General features: G+C 40.7%; 1 protein-coding gene across 3 annotated transcripts in view; it reads right to left on the reverse strand.

The window, feature by feature from the left end:
• Window positions 1-22,661, reverse strand: part of RNF214 (ring finger protein 214) — a 24,088-nt gene extending 1,427 nt beyond the window's left edge. Inside the window, exons 1-14 of one of the 3 annotated variants that reach the window (XM_032472258.1) lie at window positions 22,536-22,661; window positions 20,865-20,980; window positions 18,270-18,780; window positions 17,520-17,579; window positions 14,238-14,378; window positions 11,685-11,824; window positions 2,880-2,976; window positions 2,607-2,695; window positions 1,921-2,011; window positions 1,623-1,721; window positions 1,049-1,425; window positions 783-915; window positions 468-572; window positions 120-215 (exon numbers count right to left, since the gene is read on the reverse strand). In XM_032472258.1, coding sequence (XP_032328149.1) covers window positions 120-215; window positions 468-572; window positions 783-915; window positions 1,049-1,425; window positions 1,623-1,721; window positions 1,921-2,011; window positions 2,607-2,695; window positions 2,880-2,976; window positions 11,685-11,824; window positions 14,238-14,378; window positions 17,520-17,579; window positions 18,270-18,780; window positions 20,865-20,977 — 2,052 coding nt within the window. In that variant the 5' untranslated portion in view covers window positions 20,978-20,980; window positions 22,536-22,661. Of the gene's footprint in view, window positions 1-119; window positions 216-467; window positions 573-782; window positions 916-1,048; window positions 1,426-1,622; window positions 1,722-1,920; window positions 2,012-2,606; window positions 2,696-2,879; window positions 2,977-11,684; window positions 11,825-14,237; window positions 14,379-17,519; window positions 17,580-18,269; window positions 18,781-20,864; window positions 20,981-22,487; window positions 22,507-22,535 lie in introns of those variants that run through there. The other 2 variants (XM_032472260.1, XM_032472259.1) reach the window with 2 other exon arrangements.
• Window positions 22,662-22,711: the final 50 nt, after the last annotated feature.

A 22,711-nucleotide genomic window follows, 5' to 3' on the forward strand; every position in this document is an offset into this window, starting at 1 on the left:
TTATGCTCATGTTTAGACATTAATGACGAGCATCAACACTACAAAGTGTTCAAGAAAATTAAATCATCTCAGCTGTCTAAAAGCCAGAGTGGAAAATGAGGAAGGTATGTAGCACCCACCTCCTTGTGTAGCACGTGGGTACATGCCATTGGATGCAGCTCGCTGGGCTGGACAAGTTTCTGGCACATTAGACACAGCTTACAGGTGGCTGGAGCCTGCAGAGCAGAGGCAGGACCATCAAAAGAGTAAGGAACCTCTGATCTCCTTGCCTTTTATGCCCATGATTCCATCTACTATTTCCATGCAGCAACAAGATTTTACAAAAGAAAGAAAAGTTCAAATACAGAGCTCTTGCATTTTCCCAGATGGGGCTGTCAACAAACCCAGCTGCTGAGATGATGGCTCCTTCCTGCACTCCACCTATAAACCCACTCCCTCCTCACCCCCAGCAAAGAAAAGAGTCTTACATGTGAAGACCTCCCAGGATATGAAACTTGGGCAGAAGGCAAGAACATTGGGGTACTGATTTGGGCCAACGGAGCAGGGAACAAGGCCCGGATCCGACCAAGTGGCTGTGGGCAGAAACGTTGTCAGAGTGAGGGAAGAACGTCTGAGTAACAGAGCGTTTAACAAAAAGAAATCATTTATTTCCCAGCCTAGCAGAGGAAGAAAGCAGGTTAGATACCCCTGGCTACAGTGCTGCTTCCCACCCCCGACTGCTCTGAAACGCGCCTCTTCCCCGACATCTCAGCAGGTCTGAGTCCCCCGCCAGCTCTTCTCACCTGGGCACTGGCTGCCGCTCGCTCGTGCTCGGCCAGTCGCGCAGCTACCAGCTGGATCAGTTCCTCCATGGTCAGACCTGCCATGGTGGTACGTGCTGTCTTGATCTGCTGAAGAATGTTGGTCATCTGGGCCCTAAGAAAGATACATGTTCAGGGGGAGAGATTCTATGCTAGACTCATGGGGAAGATCTATGAATCCTCTCCCATTTTAGCCCATAAACATTTCTCTGAAAAACATTTTTTAATTAATTCTTAAAGATACTTACTTATTGCATTGTGGGAACCGAGTCAGCAGCTTCTCCAGAATCTTCTCCAGTTTGTCTACTGGTTGGGGCCGGGGAGTTTCACTAGAAGTCTTAATACCGCCCAAGCCTGGGGGAGGTGGGATGGAGGCGGCAGGGGGCACATGTGGACCATGGGGGCCAACAAGGGAACCCAAGCCAGGGCTGTTTCTTCCGTGGGAGCCGGGAAGGGGAGGGGAAGGCTGGTTGGGCTGAGAAAGGGCAGGGTTCAGGATTGGGAAAGACAAGGAACGGGGATCTGCACTGGGCATGACCATGGGCATCGTGACCTGCCCAATGGAGAAGGGCATCCGAGGAGCCAGAGAGGGATTGGGCTGAAACACCTGAAGCATGAAGTCTGTCTGCAGAGGGGAAGAGGCAGAAGACAAGAGAGAAAGGAAGAAAACGAAGGTTTAGGAAACTGGGGCAGAAATCCATGAGCAACTCTTTCTTGTACCAAATAAGGATGGTCCCGATATCTTCATAAAAAGAACAAGTGAAAGACTCTAGGCTCGGCCGCCGACACAGAAAGGGAGCCTCCCCAAAGCAGCACTGTTACCTCTGATGGGGGTGGAGGCAAAGTGGGAGTAGGGATTTGAGGAAGGCTGCTCAGCTTGGCTCCGTTCCTCACTAGCTGGATATGACTGTTAAACTGGTCCTAGAAAAGAGAGAAAAGAAAGAATTATCTTTTACTGCTGAGCACAGTGAGCCTCTCTACAAAAGAGCACGATCCTGCAGCAGAAAAACAAGGGGAGTGGTAGAACAGGCCCTACAGGCCAGTGCAAAAGGTCCTTCCCTATTGCAGTGTTTAAGCACAGATTAACTCTGACTCAGTGATCGCCCGTCACTACACTTACCCGAACGTTCTTTTTCATTATCCGAACTCCATTCAGTCTTGTCTCCCACTCCTGTTTGGAACGAACTGTCTCTAGCGTTGGGGGAGTTGACCTTTCAAGAAACCAACAGTAATTTACAGAATTAAAGAAAGCCCGACTCCTAACTCTCTGAGACAGCAGGATAGCAGCTGGCTAATGGGCCTGGAGTGAAGAGGCTGGAGCAGGTGCAGGAGAAGGCCAAGGTTCTAAGTTGTTTGCCTCACTTAAACTCCAGCATCTTGTAAGCTAAGCATTGGAGAAAGAGGACCAACCGCAGAGAGGGTTCTTGTCTGGCTGAAAATGCCACAGGGGTCCTCCACATTTCATGGCAGAAGGAGGAGAAATGACTGTATGAGAAACAAATCTCCAAAGACATTTGTTACACTTGACAGCACAAGAGATACCGTTTATCCAACTGGAAATAACACAATAAAAAGTACAAAACTATAAAAAAAAAAAACTGTAAAAGGGAAGAGCCAGAGAGTGAGGAAGTTCAGAATATGGGAAGAGAACTCACTGAACAAAGTACTACCACACAGAGATGACCTCCTGTGAAGACAGAGTAAGTGCCAAACTAGCTGGCCTAGGGTTTCAAAAACCTAAAAAGAAATCCCAAAAACCTACAAAACTGCAGGGCCATTAAAACCCCTGAACTGGAAAGTACTTACTTGAGGTAAGTAAGGTGCAGTTCTGCCTCTTTTTCTGCTTCTTCTAGTTTCAGTACCAGCAACTCTTTCCGACTCTCTAGTGATAAGATCTAAGGAAACCACACACAAACACTTTATTTTTACATACACAAAGCTACCTCTAGCTGGTTAAAACAATGCCTAGGGGCTCTGTGGTATAATATTTAAAGGGCTCAGTGGTAATAATATGGTACCAAAAGTACACACCACCTGGAACCCCAAAATCAAGGCCTTAGACATAGGAGCTCAACTCACCTCTGCCTTCCAGGCCCGTTCCGTCTCTTCCATAATGTTCCGATTTATTTCACCATCCTGATTCTTGAGTCTATCCAGTTCCATCTCCCACACTTCTCTGTAAGATAAGAAACCAAGAACAAGACTAAGAGGAGAAAGACAAGCTTGCTAAGGGACACTGAGGCAAAAGTAAAATCCCAAATCAGTCTGCCAGGTATGTTACAGGAAGTGTTATTCTAAGCACTGACTACAGATATATACAAATAATGTTTAAAGTGGCCTGATATTTGAAAGTAAAAATATTCACATCACCATTTGCTAAGGTTATCCAGAGCAGGAAAAAGTGGAGAATGGAGAATTGGTTTAACATTTGAAAATAAATCAATATAATTCACTGTATTAACAGAATTAAGAAGAAAAAACATTTGATAATTTTAATAAATGCAGAAAAAACATTTGACAAAATTAAGCATCCATTCATCTTAAGAACTCTCACAAAATTTGAACTTCTTCAATCTGATTAAGGGCATCTATTAAAAAAAAACAACAGAGCTATCGTCAAAATTAATGGCAAACTGTAGAACAGTTTTCCCTAAGAGCAGGAACAAGGTAAAGATGTCCACTCTACTACTTCTGTTCAAAACTGTACTGGAAGTTCTAGCCAGTGCCAATAATATTTACAAGAAATAAAAGGCTTAAGATTTGAGAGAAAAAATAAAACTATATATTCACAGATGCCATGATTGTTTCTGTAGAAAATCTTCAGGAATCTATAAAACGACCAATACACTAATACATGAATTCAGCAAAGCAGCAGATACAAGTTAATATACAAAAATAAATTTTATTTTACATACCAGCAGGAAACAACTGGAAAATTTTAAAAACTTTAAATCCTAATTATAATAGTGTCAAAGAACAAAAAGCACTTAGGAATAAATTTCTCTAAAAATGTAAAGAAAGATGTGTGAGACCTGTACACTAAAAATTATAAAATGTTGCTAAGATAAATAAAAACCTTACATCAACAGAAAGATATATCATATTTATGGATTGGAAGACTCAATATTATTAGGATGTCAATTTCCCCCAAGTTGATCTATAGATTCAAAGCAACTGTGTTCTCACCAGTTTTATTTTTGTTTTTATAGAAACTGACAAGCTGCTTCTCAAATATATACGTGTGTGTGTATATATATATGTAAATGCAAACAACTTAGAATATCCAAAGCAATCTTGAACAAAAAGCAGAAGACCTTGCATTACCAGACTTCACGACATTATAAAGCGATAATAATCGCAATAGTGTGATCTGGCATAAAGATAGGCAAATATATCAATGCAATAGATTGGTACGGTACCCAGAAAAGACCCAGTACTTATACAAATGACTCATACTACCATTTGGTTTTTGGCAAAGGTATCAAGCAACCTAATGGGGAAAGGAAAATCTTTTCAACAAAATGTGCCAAACAACTGGATATCCACACGGAAAAAAAGTGAACTTCAACCTCTGCTTCTTAACATACACAAAAATTAATTTGAGGTAGACTGTAGACACAAACATTAAAGCTAAAATGACGAAGCTTCCATAAGAAAACAGAGAACATCTTTGCTACTTCAGGGTAGGCAAAGGTTTCTTAGGTTAGAGAATGCAATAATCATAAAGGGAAACTTGATAAATTAGACATCACTGAAATTAAAATTTCTGTTCATCAAAAGATGCAATTCTAAAGTGAATAGCTAAGGCAGAGAGTGGAGGAAAATTTTTCACAGAACATGTAACTACCAAAGGATTTCTTTTCAGAATATACGAAGAGCTTCTACTACACAATAATAAAAAGCCAAAACCTCAACCCCCAAAAAAGGAGTGGAGGCCAAAAATCTGACAGGACACTTCACGTAAACAGATAAATGAATGGCCAACAAGCACGTGGAAAAAGTAGTCAATATCATTAGTCACTGGGGAAATGCAAATTAAAACCACAATGAAATACCACTGCACAACCACTTGAATGGCAAGTATATGAAGCGACCAGAACTCTCAAGCACTGTACGTACAGTATAAAATGGTATATCCACTTTGGAACTATGTCTGGCCTTTTCTTATAAAATTAAACATGTATTTACCCTACAACCCAGCAATTCTACTCCTAGGAATTTACCCAAGAGAAATAAAAGTATATGATCAGACAACAATTTTCACTTGAATATTCACAGTGGCTTTATTCATAATAGTCAAAAATCTGGAAACTGCTTCTTGCTATCAACAGGAGGATGGATAAACAAACTGTGGTCTAGTAACAAAATGAGTATCACTCAAGAATAAAAAAAGACAAAATGAAAAAATATCTAAAGCACTATGCTGAAAGAAAGAAGTCTTGTACAAAAGAGTGCATATTATATGACTTCATTTCTGTGATGTCCTAGAACACGCAGAACTGGACTATGGTGAGAAAATCAGAACAACAAGCACTTTGGGAGAGTGAGGACAGAGAATGCCTGGGAAGGTGTGTGACAGACTATCTGGGTTAATGGTGTATCCTCTCGATGGGGTTTGAATTACACAGGTACATACGTTTGTCAAAACGCACTGAACGATACACTTAAGATTTATATAAAACTGCATATATAATTTATTACCACAAAAAGGAAACACAGATAATACTGAAGTCTAAAAACACAAATAATATTAACTTCTAATTAATAACATACATGTTTATGGGTTTAGAGGTGAAGTTACTGATGACTACATCTTACTCAAATACGCATAAAAAACTAAGAGGGGTGGATACAGAAAAAGATATGGCTGAAACAAACTTAGCAGAACATTAATTGCTGAATCTAGGTAGTGAGTGTTAACGTACAATACCTACAGTTTCTCTGAATGTTCGAAATTTTCATAATAAACTATTGGGGGGAAAATAAATCCAATAACCTAATCCCCCTGCCTAAAAATCCCTATTGGCTACATTCAATAATTATCAATGGCCTTTATTCAGACCTGGTTCTCGTTTACTATCCTATAGTTTCTGACACTGTTAACCATCTCCTCCCTTCTGAAATCATATACTACTATTCTAAATGGAACCCCTTTCTTTCTCGGATTATTCTTTTTGACTTATCTTCCTCTTTCTCCTCCCAAACTGCAGTTGTACCTCCAAGTTCAGGACTAAGCCCTACTCTGTACTTTTTTCCCACAGAAAATTCACTTCTATCATTTTAACTATCACCTAGATGCAGTCAGTCAACTCGAAAGGAAGACACAGCATCTCTTCTGTATTCAAGTCTCCCATATCTAATCGCCTGCTGAGTTTTCACTCGAGTGTCCCATATCATCAAAAGTATTATTTTACCATCAAAATTTAGAAGTGGTATTCTACTTACCAATTACTGTCCATGGCAGCACACAGTTACCCAGGGTCCAAACAGTGAAGCTATTTTTGACTTCTCTCTCTGTCCTAATCCTTAAAATAATCAGACGCCAATCCCTCCTGAATCCATTTTTTTCTTTTCATTCCACCACCATTAGTCTTACAATGATTCTTATAAACTCACTTTCTTGTAAGAGCTTACTTGTTGATGTCCCAGCCTCTGTCTCTCCCCATAATTCACCCTGCATATTTCTAAAACATCTCCAATTATGTTACTCCTGTTTACAGAACTTCTGTGATTTCTCGTATCTAAAATATCCTATTACATGCTGAGCAGAAAAAGTCAAGTAAGATGTGTTCCTTGCTGTGGTAGCAAATCTCCAAAGATGGAGCCTCCCAATGAACCAGGCCTCCTGTGCTTATGTTGTTCATAGTCCCCTCCCACACTGAATCTGGGCTGGCCCTGTGACTCGTTTTAACCAGCAGAAGGCCACAGCAGTACCACCATGCTCGTCCCAAGTCTATGCCTTAAGAGAGCCTGGAAACGTCCACTTTTGCAGCCCTGGGAGCCCTGAGCCACCAAGTAAGAAGCCTGGCTCCTTGGCTGGAAAGACCACCTGGAGAGGAAAAAGTCCTGAGACAGTGTGGAGACAGAGAGTCATAACGGCCTAGACATCCCCGGGTCCCACCTGAGCCCAGCTTTCCAGGTGTCCCTGCCAAGGCACCAGAAACATGAATGAAGCCATCTTGGATATCCCAGCCCCAGATGCCATGTAGCTGCACCTACAGGAATGACTCCAATGGAGACTAGAAGAACCGTCCATCTGAGACTCAATCTACATAAAGAATTGCAAGAAATAATAAATATTGTTGTTGTTTCAAGACACTAATGTTTACTCTTTTTTTAAAAAAAAAGACAGCAATAGATAATTGAAATAATTGCCCTCAAGAAGCTAACTATATAATGGGGGAACATTCCAGTAAACAAAAAAGACCATCAAGTGTGTTATGATAAAGGTATACACACCACAAGATGAGTAGAGAGGAGGGTCATCTAAATAAAATGGTCAGGGTGTGTGAGGGGGAAGATAAAGGGAGTGTCTGGGGAAGTTTTCTAGAGCAGTTGATATGGGCTGTATTTGAAATGAGTTCAGGATACTCTATGCAGTAGTTAGGTATAAACTAGCATAGTGTTTGGGAGCGTGGTAAAAGATACAGCTAGGGGCCTAAACAGGAACTAGATATTTGAGGGCCTCTTATATTAAACCAAAGAGCTTAATACAGTTCTTTACGCTAAGAACTATGAAGGATTTTAAATAGGGAAATGACATTATCAGATTTATATCTTAGAAAGATTTCTCGGGTAGCTGTGCACCAGACAAATGAGAATGGAGGGAGATTGGAAGCAAAGGAAGTACAGCAGCCTACCTCAGAAAGCTAGGAGAACTGATAAGAACCTGAACTAAGAGTGGCGCAGAGAATGGAGAGCAAAGGACATTAATGTTAAGAATGTACAGGACTTGGTAAAGCAGACGTGGTGGAGAGGCGCTAAAGGGAGGAATTTACAATGACTCAGTTCTTCAGCTTAGGATTGGAGGAGACAGTGGTGCCGCTTAATGGAGAAGAGTGAGAAGCAAGAGGGAACAGGTTTCACACAGAGGCAGAAAGTTTAGACTCAGATACAAGGGCAGGAAGAAAGGATGGATGCATCTGCTGATTGGAAACTGAAGGAAGTTTTATGTGATGGCCCCTATTTTTTTCAGTGAAATAAAACGCAAGATCATCTTCTGAGACTAAGGAGAGAAATACTGGACATAGAAAGTTCAGAAAGAGAGGTAACAGGGACAGCCCTTAAAGGAAGAGGGAGCCCTGAGGATCCAGGTGTTTTTGGAAGTCAAATTTATCCGGGCCCCAAGACACACGGTTGTATGATTTCCTCCAGCAGCAGTGAGCAGCCCAAGTATAAGAATAAAGAGGTGAGGTGGCTGACTTGACTCAGGACTGCAGCACTGTGGAAAAATGAAAGGAACGGAACAAGCATCAACAGAATTGATGGTAATGGTTAGGGAGTAATTCAAGTAATGGACCGCACATCTAGGCTGGCTAGGAAAAGAAATACTCCCCAGGAGCTGGAAGACTGGTGGAAAATGGAATGAAGTCAATAAACAAGAAAGAGGACTTGATGTGGTCAAAGTGTACATTTCCTGGGAATGAGACAGAAAGCTGGAAGGACTGAAGGCTGTGGTCAAAATGTGGGATGTTGCAACAGTCTGACTCACTGCTTTGCACCCAAGAAATACTCACTAGATTTACTGATTGCCAGACAAACTATTAGGACTTCAAAATATACCAGTTAAATATACTAGCATTTGGTGAGAAATTTCCCAAAAGAATCCTCATGCATCCTGTCAATTCCAATTTAACATAAACTTTTGTATCATATCCAAAGGAATGCTTCCAACATTAACTCCCCTGATCTGCTATTTACCCATCATTCCATCACGAGTTCATCAGGCAAACTCAGAGCATTTAAAAAAAGAAGAATCTTGCTTGATATTGTAATGTTTCTGCTACTTGTCCCAAGCTCTCTCTATGAATCAACTGATGATGTCCTGAAGCACAAGTTCACCATCTTTTATTCCCAAAGAGCCCTACTTGCTGCCATTCTCGATGAGTCACTATTACAGGCAGGGAGTTTAAAAAGAAGTTCAGCCCTAGAAAGGAACTGGCATGGAAGACTCACCTTTCTAATGCCAGCAAAACTCTTGAAGGATGCAAGCTGGGAACCAGAAAGTGTCCCCCAAAAGCAAGACAATGTCCATTATAAAGCATCCAAGAATCAAGGAGGAAAAAAAATACATGACTAAACTGAATATTTGGTCTTTTTTTTTTTTGTCAATTCAAAAAAAGGGTGTCTTCTTTAAAAATTATCATTACATTAAAAAGTGACTACCTTCAAACAGCACAAAGCCTTTAGCAGATTTCTATTAAGTAAATTCATCTTTATATAACATCAATGTGAAATTCTCTTAATTTCCTATCCAGTGATTCAACAAATACTTGTCAAATAATTACCAGATACATAGTACTGAGCTAAATGTTATAAAAGAACACAAAAGAATTTTTTTTAATTTTAAATACATACAGAGAGAGAGAGAGTCTAGTCTTTCTCCTCAAGAGGCTTACGATATCAATGGCCAGCCAAGACATACACAGGTAGGAAAAAATGTAGAGTACATTATAATATAAAAGTAAGTGCTAAATGAGCAGAGGGCTGGATAGGTGTTCTGAGGAGACAAATTAATTCAGGAAGAAATGGATAAGGAAGATTTCATAAAGGAGGTAGAATTTAAGTTGAAATTTGTAAAATGGGTAAATGGATAAGACATTTTATAAAATAACCCTATAGGAGTTACCCTAACTCTTCCCAGCCCACCTACTAGTGCTACCACTAACATCTTACAAATGTGTTCACTTCTCTCCTCCCCACTGCATTGCTTCAGTTTTGACCACCATTATTCTAATGTAGGCTCTGACAGGTAAGTCTCCTAACTGGTCCTCTACACTCTCCAATCCATTTTCCAATTGACATCATCATCTAACTAAACTGCAAATCTCTACTTACAATTGCCAAAACATGGAAGCAACAGATAATGTCCAGCAACAAATGAATGGTTAAAATGGATGTGGTGTATGTGTATATATACATATACACATATACACATACACAGACACGCACACAGACATACACACATACTGGAATACTACTCAGCCATAAAATAGAATGGAACTTTGCCATTTGCAATAACACAGATGGACCTGGAGAATATTATGCTTAGTGAAATAAGTCAGACAAAGACAAATACCGTATTACTATTTACATATAGAATCTAAAAAATAAAATGAATGAATATAACAAAACAAAAAGAGACTCACAGGTACAGAGAACAAACAAATGGTCACCAGTGGGGAAAGGGGGTGGGGAGGGGCACGACTGGGGACAGGGTACAAACTACTATGTATAAAATAAATACACTGTAAGGATATAGCAGTGCACAGCACAGGGACTACAGCCAATATTTTATAGTAACTTTAAATGGAGTACAATCTATAAAAGTTTTGAATTACTATGTTGTACCTCTGAAACTAATATAATATTGTAAATCCACTATACTTCAATTAAAGAAATTTTTAAATTAAAAATAAATAAGATGCAAATCTCATCCTCTGATACCCGCCCTCCTCTTTAAAATCCTTCAGTCTCTCACTCTCAGGGGAAAAAACCAAACTCCTTAATGCAGTATATGAGCCTTCTGTGATCTATCTTCTGATTACTTCACCAGCCTCATTCCTCACTGCTTCATGTCTCAGTTGCTACCCACTCTCACCTGTAGGCCCCCTGCCTGCAATGTCTTTTTCCCTATTTATTGCCTGGCTAATTCCTCCCTATATCTACCCCGACCCCTGCAACTTTTTCTTTGAAAATTTCAAACCAACAGAAAAGTGAATAGAATAGTACAATGAACACATGCCTGGATCTGGATTCACCAGTTGTTATATTTTTTGCCATATTTCCTTTACTTCTCCCTCTAAACCATCTGATAGTTATAAGACATCATGATAATTAATCCCTAAAACTTCAGCAAGTATTTCTTAAGAACAGGAAACTTTCTTTTACATAATCACATAATACCATAATCACACCCAAAATATTTACCACTGATACAATATTATCTAATATGTGGTCCATATTCAGATCTTCCCAATTATTCCAAAATGTCCTTTCACAGTTATCATTTTTCATACTTGGGAAATGATTTAGCAAATGAGCCTGCTACTTTTCACTTAGCTCTCAGACACATTAGCAAGCTAAGATTTTCTTGATAAATAAAAATACATTGTAGTAGAATTTAAATAAAATCACAGTATTCATAGCTATTCTGATTTCCTAACAGGTCACGTTGCGAAACTTGGAAAATTGAAAATATGACCGAATTCTCTGCCCACCTTAGTCATACTATTGTACCCAGAAGAGGACACAGATCCATTAAATAACTCTTTCCAAACACCTTACAATGCTACTATTTGAAATTTGCTTTTGGTGCTGAATAACATAAATATAATCAAAGTAGTCTCATAGCTTGAATTGTAAAATGTCAGATAAAGCAAGTGAAATAGGTGTTGGATATATATGAAAGTCTTGATCATAACTGGGACCCAACAATTAGCTGCTATTATTTCAACATATTAATGAGGCCCTGAAATACTTTTTTAAAAATTTAACATTGGGTGCTGAAAAAGCTAAAGTCACTGGAGGATTTTAATTTGTGCACTTGTTTTTCAAATAAAAATTAGACCGAAAGAAAAGAAACTAAAAACACAAACAGGACCAGCCTCTTATGTACAAACATACATATACATACAGGGTTTATATTCTCAACAGCATCATTACCTTCTGCCCTTCTCACAAAGCTTCTCAATTTCAGCTTTCAGATCCTGCTCCTTCTGCAAGAACTCCTTCTTTTCTTTCTCTATCTTCTTCTTTGTTTCTTCTCGCTTTATTGTTACATCCTGGATAGCCTTTAATATCTCCTGAGTCCCACACAATTACAGTCACACACAAATAAAGAAGGAAATGAATTAGTTCTTTTGGTCTGAAGCTTACCTTCAACTATCACAGTTAACATACTGACTTTATTGAGTTTGAATTGAATTGAAGGAACCTGGTTGATGAGTAGTTCCAAAAGCCAGTATTTAGATATAAGGGAGTAAGTTACAATAAAGCAGATTTCAATTCAACAGGAGAAAGAATTTCTAACAATCACAACTGTTCAAAAATGGAATTTACTGCCTTGTGAAGCAATAAGCTCTCCATTACTGGTGCTCAAATAAAGGCGGAATGACGAACACCTGTCAAGACTGCTGAGCAAGGCATTCTTGCATAGGGTGGGAGTTTGTTACTTTCAGCAAACATGGTCTTGCTTTATTTTGTTATGGTTCTTTATTATGTGTAGGGGTTACCTTTGTCCTTTTTAAATTATCTAACTACATATATATATGTATATATGTATACACACACACACACATTTGTAATTAAGAAGTCAAACAATTAAAAAATGATAAAGTCAAGTCACCCTTAATTCACACCAATTCCACCCATAAAGTAATCAACGTGTTAACTGTTTTGTACCACGTTTTCCCAACTTTCTCCATTCTCACAGATACATGTGTACTTACTCACATATTTCTCTGCTTTTTTTTTTTTTATAATGAGGTCATTTTATGTACATTATTCTGCATCTTGATTTGTTCACTTGACATGGACATACTGTCAGTAAATATAGATCAAACTGAAAAATAGCTGCATAACACGACATGATATGTATATATACAATTTATCCAATCACCCTCTGGTAAGAGTCCATCAGGTTGACTCCAGGTTTCTTGTAACTACAAACAACATTGCAATAAACACTCTACATGTCTATACTTTCATACAAAACCTTTTACTTCTGTAGGATAGACTCCTAATAATGAGATTGTTAGATTAGGGTATATATACATTTTAAATTTTCACTGACAATTCCTAGTATCTTTTCTAAAAGGGTCACAACAGTTCATTCTCTGCCAATGTCTGAAAAGAGTTCATTTTTCCTTACCCTTGACAACTTACTTCATTTTTGCCAATCTCTTGGGAAAGAGGGAAGAATGGTATCTAGTAGTTTTAATGAGCATTTCACTACTTCCCATTCTTTTACTGTTTTCATTGTCTGTTTGCTCCAACTAGAATAAACATTCAATGAAAGGAGAGACTATGTTTCGTTCAGTAAATTTTCAGAGCCTAGATCAGGAACTCAAAAAATACCTGCTGTATAAATGGATCAACACTAGTAAGGCTGTTTATTTTCATGTATTTATTACCCATATGCTTTTCCTCTTCCGTGAATTACTGTTGATAACTGTTGTAGGCAAAACAATCCCTAGCGCCCTCCTCACAAAAATGCCCATGTTCTAATCCTCAGAACCAATGTTACCTTCCACAGCAAAAGAGACAGGGAGATAACCCTGGATTACCTGGGTGAGCCCAATCTAACCACAACATGGGTCTTTAAAGCAGAGAAATTTTCCCAGTTGTGATCAGAGGAAGATGTGAATAAGGAAGAACTGTCAGAGAGATGCAAGCTGCTGACTCTGAAGATGGAGAAGGGGGCCACAAGTCAAAGAATGCAAGCAGCCTCCAGAAGCTGGAAATGCAGGGAAATGCATTCTCCCCTATAGTCCCCAGAAAGGAATGCAGCCCTTCCAATACTTTGATTTTAGCCCAGTGACATTCATGTTGGATTTCTGACCTACAGAACTGTAAGATAATAAATTTGTGTCATCTTAAACTCCAAATTCATGACAATTTGTTACAGCAGCAACAGGAAACTATTACAATTGGCAACTAATACAATAACCTTTCCTGGTTTTTCTCTAGACTATTTGGCTTTTACTTTGAATTTGTAGGACTCTCAGAATGTCATGGATCTTAACCCCTTCATCAGATGTGCTATAAACATTTTCTCTCAGCCTAACATTGATCTTTTCACTGTTTTTCATTGCCATACCAAAACCTTTAATTATATATAAGTAAATTATATATAATAAATTTTTTTACATCTTCTGGGGTTTCTGTCTGGATTGAAATGAACTCTTGAACTTGAGGTATGCAAATATTCTCCTAAATTTTCTTCTAATTTAAGATTTTTTCCCATGGTAACTTTCTAATGGTTATCATAGAATTCTAAGGATAAAAAAGAATCTTGAGGGCATCTTGTCCAAACTCTTATTCCTGTTTTAGTTCAGGACACGATGCCCTCAAAGTTCTTTTTTATCCTTAAAATTCTATGATAACCATTAAAAAGTTAAATACTGCTTTTTTATTTCTATTAATTTGAAAACAAAATTAAAGTTTGATTATGGACTGTAGCTTCACTTATTGGCAATTTTAATATAAGCAGAATACCTGGTGATTCTTCATTTCTTCTTCTCTCCTTTGCTGAAGTTGCTTTAATTGCACTTGGAGCTGATTCTCCACTTGCCTCTGCTTGTCCAGGACCTCCTGGTAACGCTCCTTCAACAGAGTTCTCTCTGTCATCATTTTATCCTATTGGTAACAACAGAAGAAAAGTTTAATCTCCCAACTTAATTGCAAGAAACATTCACCATGTGCCTGTTCAGGGCACCAGGGAGAGCTCTGTGGCTGCAGTGCCCAATACTGGAACTGCCAAGCCATGCTCCTAGCTATGTAAATTTAAGTTAATTAGGATAAGATAATTTAAACATCTGGACCTTCAGTCACCTTGCCACATTTCAAGTGCTCAGTAGCTACAGATGACTAGCAGCTACTATACTGAACAGCACAGATAAAGAACAGTTCCATCATTAAAGGAAATTTTATCGCACAACACTGCACTAAGATAGGGGTCGGCAACCTCCGGCCTGTGGGCCAAATCCAGCCAGCACCTGTTTTTATAAATGAGAGTTTCAAAGGGACACAGCCATGCCTGGCGGCCTGCTGGCTGCTTTTGCACTGCGACAGCAGAGGGGCAATTACAGCAGAGCCCGGGCAGCCTTCGAAGCCTGGGATGCCTACTATCCGACCCTTTACAGGGAAAGTTTGCCAATCCCAGCTCTGCGGAATAAGAGAAAGAGGGTATTTTACTATCCGTTAGGAGAAAAAAAGAACAAATGAAAACAAAGAACAGATACCTACTCAAAATGCATCCATAAACAGGACTCCTTACAGGTCAGCAGCTCTAAAAATTGACAGACCCACCAAAGAGGTCTGGGGAACTTGGTATTCAGATTGGGCAAATCAGCAAGCTCACATAAAAAGTAGGGAGCAGAAGGAAAGCTTCTGAGGGCCACAGCTCGCTCTGCCTTCCCCACATCAGTAAAGCAAGAAAGGTAACGATTACCTTCCAAAGGGACACTAAGTTAGAGGGTACATAAAACACATTTGATATCAGGTAGCCCAAGTAAAATGTACACAGAGCATTAAACTGAATTTGTTCAGTAGACAATAACTGTTTTCTTTTTTTACCTTTTTTTTTTTTAATGGAGGTACTGGGGATTGAATTCATGACCTCGTGTGTGCTAAGCACACGTTATATACCACTGAGCTATACCGAATCCCCAGTAACTATTTTCAGAGAAAAGAAAGGTTTTAGAACTGAATGGGGAAAAACTTATCACACTGACAATAAAAAATAAATTTTCAAAATGGGACTTTAGCTTTGAGATCAGCTAGTCCTTAGTCTATGTACTGAAATGTGACCAAGGCTCTAAACAGATGACTCCTTAGCATTGCATCTTCAAAGGGATTCTGAAACTGAGGTTTATGGGTAGGTGTGTATAAAATTTTTAGATGAGAATTCAAAGTTTTCCAAAGATTCTGAAAGAGAACCTTAACCTAAGAAAAGTTAAAGAAAGGTTAGGAACCAATTGATGAAACTAATAGATTAGAGGATTCTTTTCTTCTCTCTTTACTTTTTTATGGTAACTTCTCTGTCCATAATGCATCTTTCTAACAACACAGGATAGGGGAAAAAACACTAGGCTTCATGGAAAGATGTCTCAAGGTACATACTCTTAGTACATACAAATGGATAACTTTAAGACATAGTCAATTACTTGATCCAATTCATCTATCTTAACAAGCCAAAGGGTTACACATTGTTACTTCGTTTCATTGGTGGCGAATTGGTTCCAAGAATCACGAGTCACAATTTCAAATGCAGGCAGTGGGCAATGACTATAAGTGCATGAAAAGGGTAGCAAATAAAACAGGAGCCAAGTTCCTTATATTGCCACCAAGCTTAATATCTGCCTAGTGCCACTGCCCTTTCAAAAGCATGTGGGCCACAACACCATCCAAAAGAACACAGCCAAACAAAACACAACCCTGGGCCTCTCTTGGCCCAGTGCTTGCCAGTTTCCACCCCTGCTTCAGACTGATGCTTAAGCATAGTTACAACTTCTTAGTTGGTCCCTTCAATTGCTATATGGTCATCCAAACCCCACCTTACAACTGTGAGGACCAAATAAATACTCTACGTAAAGCGCTCAGAGAAAGTGCTCAAGAAGAGGTGACTTCTCCCCCTTTCCCTGGAGGTTCTCCTCTCGCCTGGTTCTCACCCAGCACAGCTCCAGCAAGCCTCTCATCTCTAGGATCTTTTTACTCACTTGCTATAAATAACTCCTGAGTTCTACTCCCTATTTAAAAATTCGTATTGGTTTCATGTGATTAATGTGCTCCAATAACTTACTTCTTTCCCACTGCCCCTCAATTTCTTCAACTTGCATCAAATATCCACTTTCTTATCTGGTTTTCCTCTTTATTTTCACCCAATTAACACATCTTACCCTAAAGACCTCTTCCTGATCCTACAGTGCCCTTCCCTGCATTATCCATCCTCTTGAAAAACAGACATTTAGATGTCCATACAAACACATTTTGGCCACAAAATGCCAAGGATGGAGCAAGGGGACCACTTTAACAACAACAAAGTTCCCTAAGGTTTTAAAAACCAGTTACCTAGGGATAAAATGGGAAGACACAACTAAACAATACAGAGGAAAAAGACTTGAGGGAGTCTGACTGAAAGCTCAACACTGTGACAAGACAGCCAAAATAAGCCTAGGTAAGCTTAAGAAACAGTGTCTAGAACGAGAGCGAGGACAAGAGTCCTATTGTGCTGTGAAGTAATTATACTGTATGTGCATCATTACATCAGTTCTCAGGATCACACTTCAAAAGAAACCCTGAGAAGATGGACCATGTCTAGGTGAAACAGCAACCAGGATGATGAAAGGACTGAAAAATACATCCTATGAAGAAAAGAAGAATGTTAAAACATCTGGGGATGTCTTACCTGGAAAAGTTCAGACTTGCAGGGTAAGAAGAAAAGGCACTAAAAAAAAACTCCAAATGTATTTTGGTCTGACAAGTAAAAGGATTTAGATTTACTGTACAAAGCTCAAGAGAGAACTATAACAAGAAGTTTTAGTGGTTCTGTCCTCCTCACAATAAGATCTAACAGTAAGGGCTATTTTCAAAATGCAACATGCTGCTTTGCGGGTAGTAAGCGTCCCATCTCTGGAAGCGACCTAGCAGAAGTCAGCAGACCATCTGTCAGGGATTTTATAAAGGAGATTCCTGTACCTTTTCCAACTGAGATGATGTGACTCTAGATCTTTTGCATTAATGGCTTCATATGTCAACAATGACAGTTCAAATACTTACCAGATTCTTTTCAATATCTTGATCTGTGTTTACCTCTGAATCAGCTGTCTTAAAGTCGGTCTATAAAGAAAGAAACAATTACATTCAGAAAGGTTCAAAGACATTTTAAGAAGCAAAAGTACTCTGGCACTTTCACCTAGAAATCTGTCACAAGTAACTAAGGAGTTAACTTTCTGCTCTTTCCCCTTATCAGTTTCATAGCAAGAGAGTTGTAGTTCTGCCAGGTGTACACTAACATCCACACAGCATTAAGCGTTTATCCCACAAAATAACCTGATCAAGACCCAACAACTGATCTCAGCCTCAAGACTGAGGTAAGAATTTGGGCCCCTACAACCTAGGGACCAAATCCTTCCTTCTATGACAAAGCACAGCAGTCACTAGAAGGCAGGATACACTGTATGTCTTAAGATGTCGGTCAGAGAATTAACCAGGATTCCTCCTGCAAGGACAAAGATGGGAAACGTGAATGCTAATGACCTACACTCGTCATTTCCTCAGTGAAAGAGGTAATATGTAGGTCATGAAGTTCCCAGTCGCCATGACTGGACATTGGCTGTTACTGGTTGAACACTACAATGAAGTTATTACAGAGCACCGTATGAAAGCACTATCAGAGTTGCCAGTAAAAAAAAAAAAAGAGAGAGACAGAGCAGCTCTCCACCAACTATGAAGAAATATCTCCTGCCCTCCAAAAAAATAAATCAAAAGCCCAAATTCCATTTTAGTAGTAGAAACTTGATACTTGACCTGTACGGCAATGTTCTGAGAAAGCTTCAGGGAAGAGCTATCCTGATCATCATCCTGATCCACTCTGACTCCTTCAACCCCATTTGCTGGAGGCACTACAGGTCGGAAATCCAAGCCTGTGTCCCTGCTACCTTCCTTTAGGATGGAGGCTTGTGGGGACTTCTCTTCAGGACAATTCCCGGAGGCCAGCTGCTGTGTATGGCACCCTGCCTTAAGAGACCGAGTGACAGGGTGGAGGCTCTCCCGGAGGCATGTGTCCCCCTCCTCTCCTGCTGTGTTGGCCACGTCCTTCAAATCAGACTGAGACCCACCGCCAGAGAGACAGAGGGCTGAGGCTATCAAGTTTTCTCCTAAAACCGCCCGGTGCGCTGCTGAGGTGTCGCCTGCCGATGAACCAGGATTCTGCTCTGGGTGTTCCAAATGGGCATTTCTGTTACTCTCCTTGGTTATCGTTTGGCTACTTACACTCGACAGAGGTGGGTTCTTGTGCTTCTGTGCGGGGTCTTTGGGGCTATCAAAAACAGAAGATAAAAAGTTTCTCTCTTCACCCAATCTTCAAGAGGCTTAAATACATAATGGCTTTACCATAACCACTAGAAGAACAAAACTAGACTGTATAACCCCCACCCCCAAATAATCAGAATGAAAAGGAATTCAGTTTCCACCCAGTAATTTTTATCCCACATGCAGGGAGTACAGGGTGGTGGTGAAGAATTTGGGTTTTAAAGACAGTCTGCAGTAAATGATCACACAAAAAAGACTCTGGAAAGCCAAAAATTGTGGCGGAGAGACTTGAGGGGAGTAAATTTTAATAACTTTTGGGGATGTAAATGAAATAGCCTAGTGTTAGAATATTTCATTTCAGTACATATACTAATTTGGTTACACAGGGTATTTTAATGAATAAAATATTATTTTATTCCACTTTTATTTCACAAAAATAACTTTCATTCAAATTCATTATACAGATCTTTGACCAGAACCACTTTTTAGATTCTTCCAACAGTTTTCCAGAGCATAGCATCTTCCCTTCAAGTTGTCTGAAGTAGGCAAATTTCATCCAAAACTGAAGCTGCCAGTAGAAATGTTATCCCAGATGACAAGTGTCAAGTAATCACGGATAACACCAGAAGTTGTTTCACTGTTTGCCACAACCATGTAACACACTGCTTTTAAAAGAGATCTTCAAAACCTATTTACAATGACATCCAACATTCGCAACTGTTGAGTCCTTCACCCAGGAATAAAGACCAAATCATGTTAAATTTCCTTGCCTTTTTTTTTTTTAAATAAAACTGACTCTGTCAACTGATGCACTTAAGTACCCCCAAACTACCACTTACTGAGGCTCCAGGTCATTGTGCCTTTCTTACCTCAACAGTTCTTCCCGTCCAAAATAAAATGATGCAGAGAGCATCTTGTAACATAAAAATCTTTATAAACACTATAAGCTGACTCCTCGCTGGGAATTAAGTGGGGTGTGGGGGACACTTAATTATAAATTTGGGCGTAGACAGTAGCTGGGTTTGAATCCTGACTCTGTTATTTATCAGCTGTTTAACTCTAGGTAAGTTGCTGAACTTCATTTGTAAAACAGAAATAATATTACCTACCTAACAGGATTATTGTGAGGATTACATAAGATAAAGCATATGAAGCATTTGGCTCCGGCACACAGTAAACACTCAATAAAGCTTAGCTGCTCTTATTATTACCAGTAGTATGCGGCTGATTTTATTTATAAAATGAAGATCCAAGTTTATGGTTAGGTTTACTTCACATTTTCTCCACTATGCCTCACTAACAAAGTTCTCTTCATTTCAACAAATATTTATTAAGTATGCTGGAGTCAGACAAGCCTGGGTTCAAACACTGACTCCAACATAGCTTGGTAACCTTGGGCAAGTTACTAGCCTCTCTATAAATGGGAATGACAGTATTAGCACCTATCTCCTGGGACTGTTATGAGAATTAAATGTATTAACACATATAAAGCTGTGAGAACAGTGTTGTCTATTGTCTTAGGTGCTAGGTACCCTACAAAAGAGTTGAAGGAGGATATATCATTAACCCAGTACAATGTTGTAACCTAGGTAAAATGTAGGGTTGGGTAATCATAGTTCCTGTCCTAAAGAATTTAGATGGAAGGCAAAATACATACATGAGGCAGTAAGCCATATTACCAAAGCTATCTATTTATCTATAGGCAGATATAGATAAATAACTACATATAAATATACGTGTGTACATATATATGTGTCTACGTGCATGTATATAATGTAGAATGAAATACATATATACAGATATAATATAAAGACATATAATTAAATAAACATAAGGTGGGAAATATTTGCATTTTCAAATGAGTTTGGCCCCTATTTACTCAATGAACATTTAGCATGCCTGCTGGGTGTCACTGGGTTGGGTACCAGAAACACAAATACAGATCAGATAATCCTTAGCTTTAAAAAGCTTAATCTAGTGCAATGCCACTAAAGCCAAAAAGAGGAAAGGCCAACGACACTTCCAGAAGAAGCCCATCTCCAAAGCCCTTTACCCAAATGAAACCTTGCAGGTCGGCAATCCACACGTTACCTTAGACCATCTGGGAGACCTTCGTCTGATTTGGAAGCACACGCACTAGAAGAGGATTCCGGAGGACTGGGAGCGGTGGCCACCGCGCCAGCCACCTCAGGTGCCGCCATCATGCTCTGTTCATTCAGAAACAAAATACAGGCTACAAGTTCCAAAATTTCAAAGCAAACGGATCTTTCCCCCTCAGGATGTCCATACAACAGAGTCACAACAGGAACGAAACACAAAGAAAAAGCTGGGCTCCAGGAGAAAACACTTAACAGTATTCTGTAGTAGAGTACTAAAAAGGTCATTACTTGCAACAGGTCTCAGGGGACATCAATCCTCAAACATCACCGTATACATGTAACTGTGCAAAGCTTTTTCACTTTAGGCAGAAATGCAGTCTCACAGACAGCAGACCACATAGTCTGTGAGACTCTTCCAAATGGTGCACATACCTACCTTGCCTAACATCACTTACAAAGATTGTATTTTGGGGCCTAGTAACAAGTCATTTAAAATCACTCTATAGCTGTTACATTAAAAGCATTCTTCATTGCCTTAAGTGAATGTTTTTGGAGGTGTTCGTGTGTGAGAGAAAAGCCAATATTTTATTGGGCAATCAAAGGATCTTTCACTTTTCCTGTGTTCCCCACAGACGGGAAGAATCTGACAACCACTGACTGAGGAAGGTACAGACTCTTCCAGACTTACTACAGAGGTGCAAGGGTATGTGAATCTTGGTTACCCCAGTATGAAAATGAGACGCTGAAAAACAGGGTAATCCAAGTAAGGGAACTGGGACAGATGATTTTCTTAGATCAAAAGGTCATTCTTTACGTTACAGGACAAATTCAGGGCCCTCTATGATGAAGAGAAATGATAAAAAATATATGTATCTGGGGGTGGGGGCATGGGGCGTAACATGGGCTTAAATTCTTGTTTTTATTTTAACAGCATCACAGGCACATCTCTGGCCCTCACAGAGCAGGCAGGGAGACTGGGCTGTGTCAACACTTCAGTCCCAGGCCAGAGACATTCTGTGCCTCAGTTTCCCCCATCACACAAACTCCCAGGAGAAAATGGGCCCCAGGTCGCCTTTCCTGCTCGCTCAGATATGATGCAAATGTCCTGCCCCAGCAGAGCCCGGGTCAGGGGTCCTTGGTGCCCGGTAAACGGAAGAACCACAGGGCACGGGTCCTACGTGCAACTCCGTGGCTGAAAGCCCAGAGAGGAGGGGGACAAGGGACATCTGGCAGGAGGCTGCGGTGGGGAGCGGAAAGCAGAAGGTGCCCAGGGAAGCCGCGCACTGCAATCCGGCGGCGACCACCAGCCAGACGGCGACGCCAGGAGCGACGGGTCCTCGGGGAAGACTGGGGGACGGTCGCGAAGGGGACAATGGGGGGAAGCAGCGCTGGTGGCCGCGGCCGCCCTCCGCAAGGGGCTGGCGCAGCTGGCCGCCTCCTCCGGCTAGAGCCCCTCAGCACCTGGCCCTCTGCCCACCGCCCGGCTGCCAGCCCCCGTCCCACTTCTAGGCCAGGACCCCCGCCCCCGTCCCCGCAGCTCCCTCCACGCCCCCCGCCTCGCCCCCCATCCCCTCGCGCCGCAGCCCCCCAGCCCGCGCGCCAACCCCGCACACACCTCCCGCGCCGCGCCCCCGGGAGGGAAGGGGGGAGGGACGGGACGCACCTGAGCGGGCGGAGCGGGGGGAGGGGGCGGCCGAGCCTGGGGGGAGGGGTCGAGCGCCGGCCCGCGCGCGACACCTCCCACTTCCGGCGGCACGAGCGGCGGGGGCGAGGCCCGGCCCAGGGAGGAGAGGCCGCAGTGGCACCGCGCCGCCCCCGACGGCGCCCTCTGGCGGCCGG

Source organism: Camelus ferus, chromosome 33 (assembly GCF_009834535.1).
Source record: "Camelus ferus isolate YT-003-E chromosome 33, BCGSAC_Cfer_1.0, whole genome shotgun sequence".
Lineage (NCBI taxonomy): Eukaryota > Metazoa > Chordata > Mammalia > Artiodactyla > Camelidae > Camelus > Camelus ferus.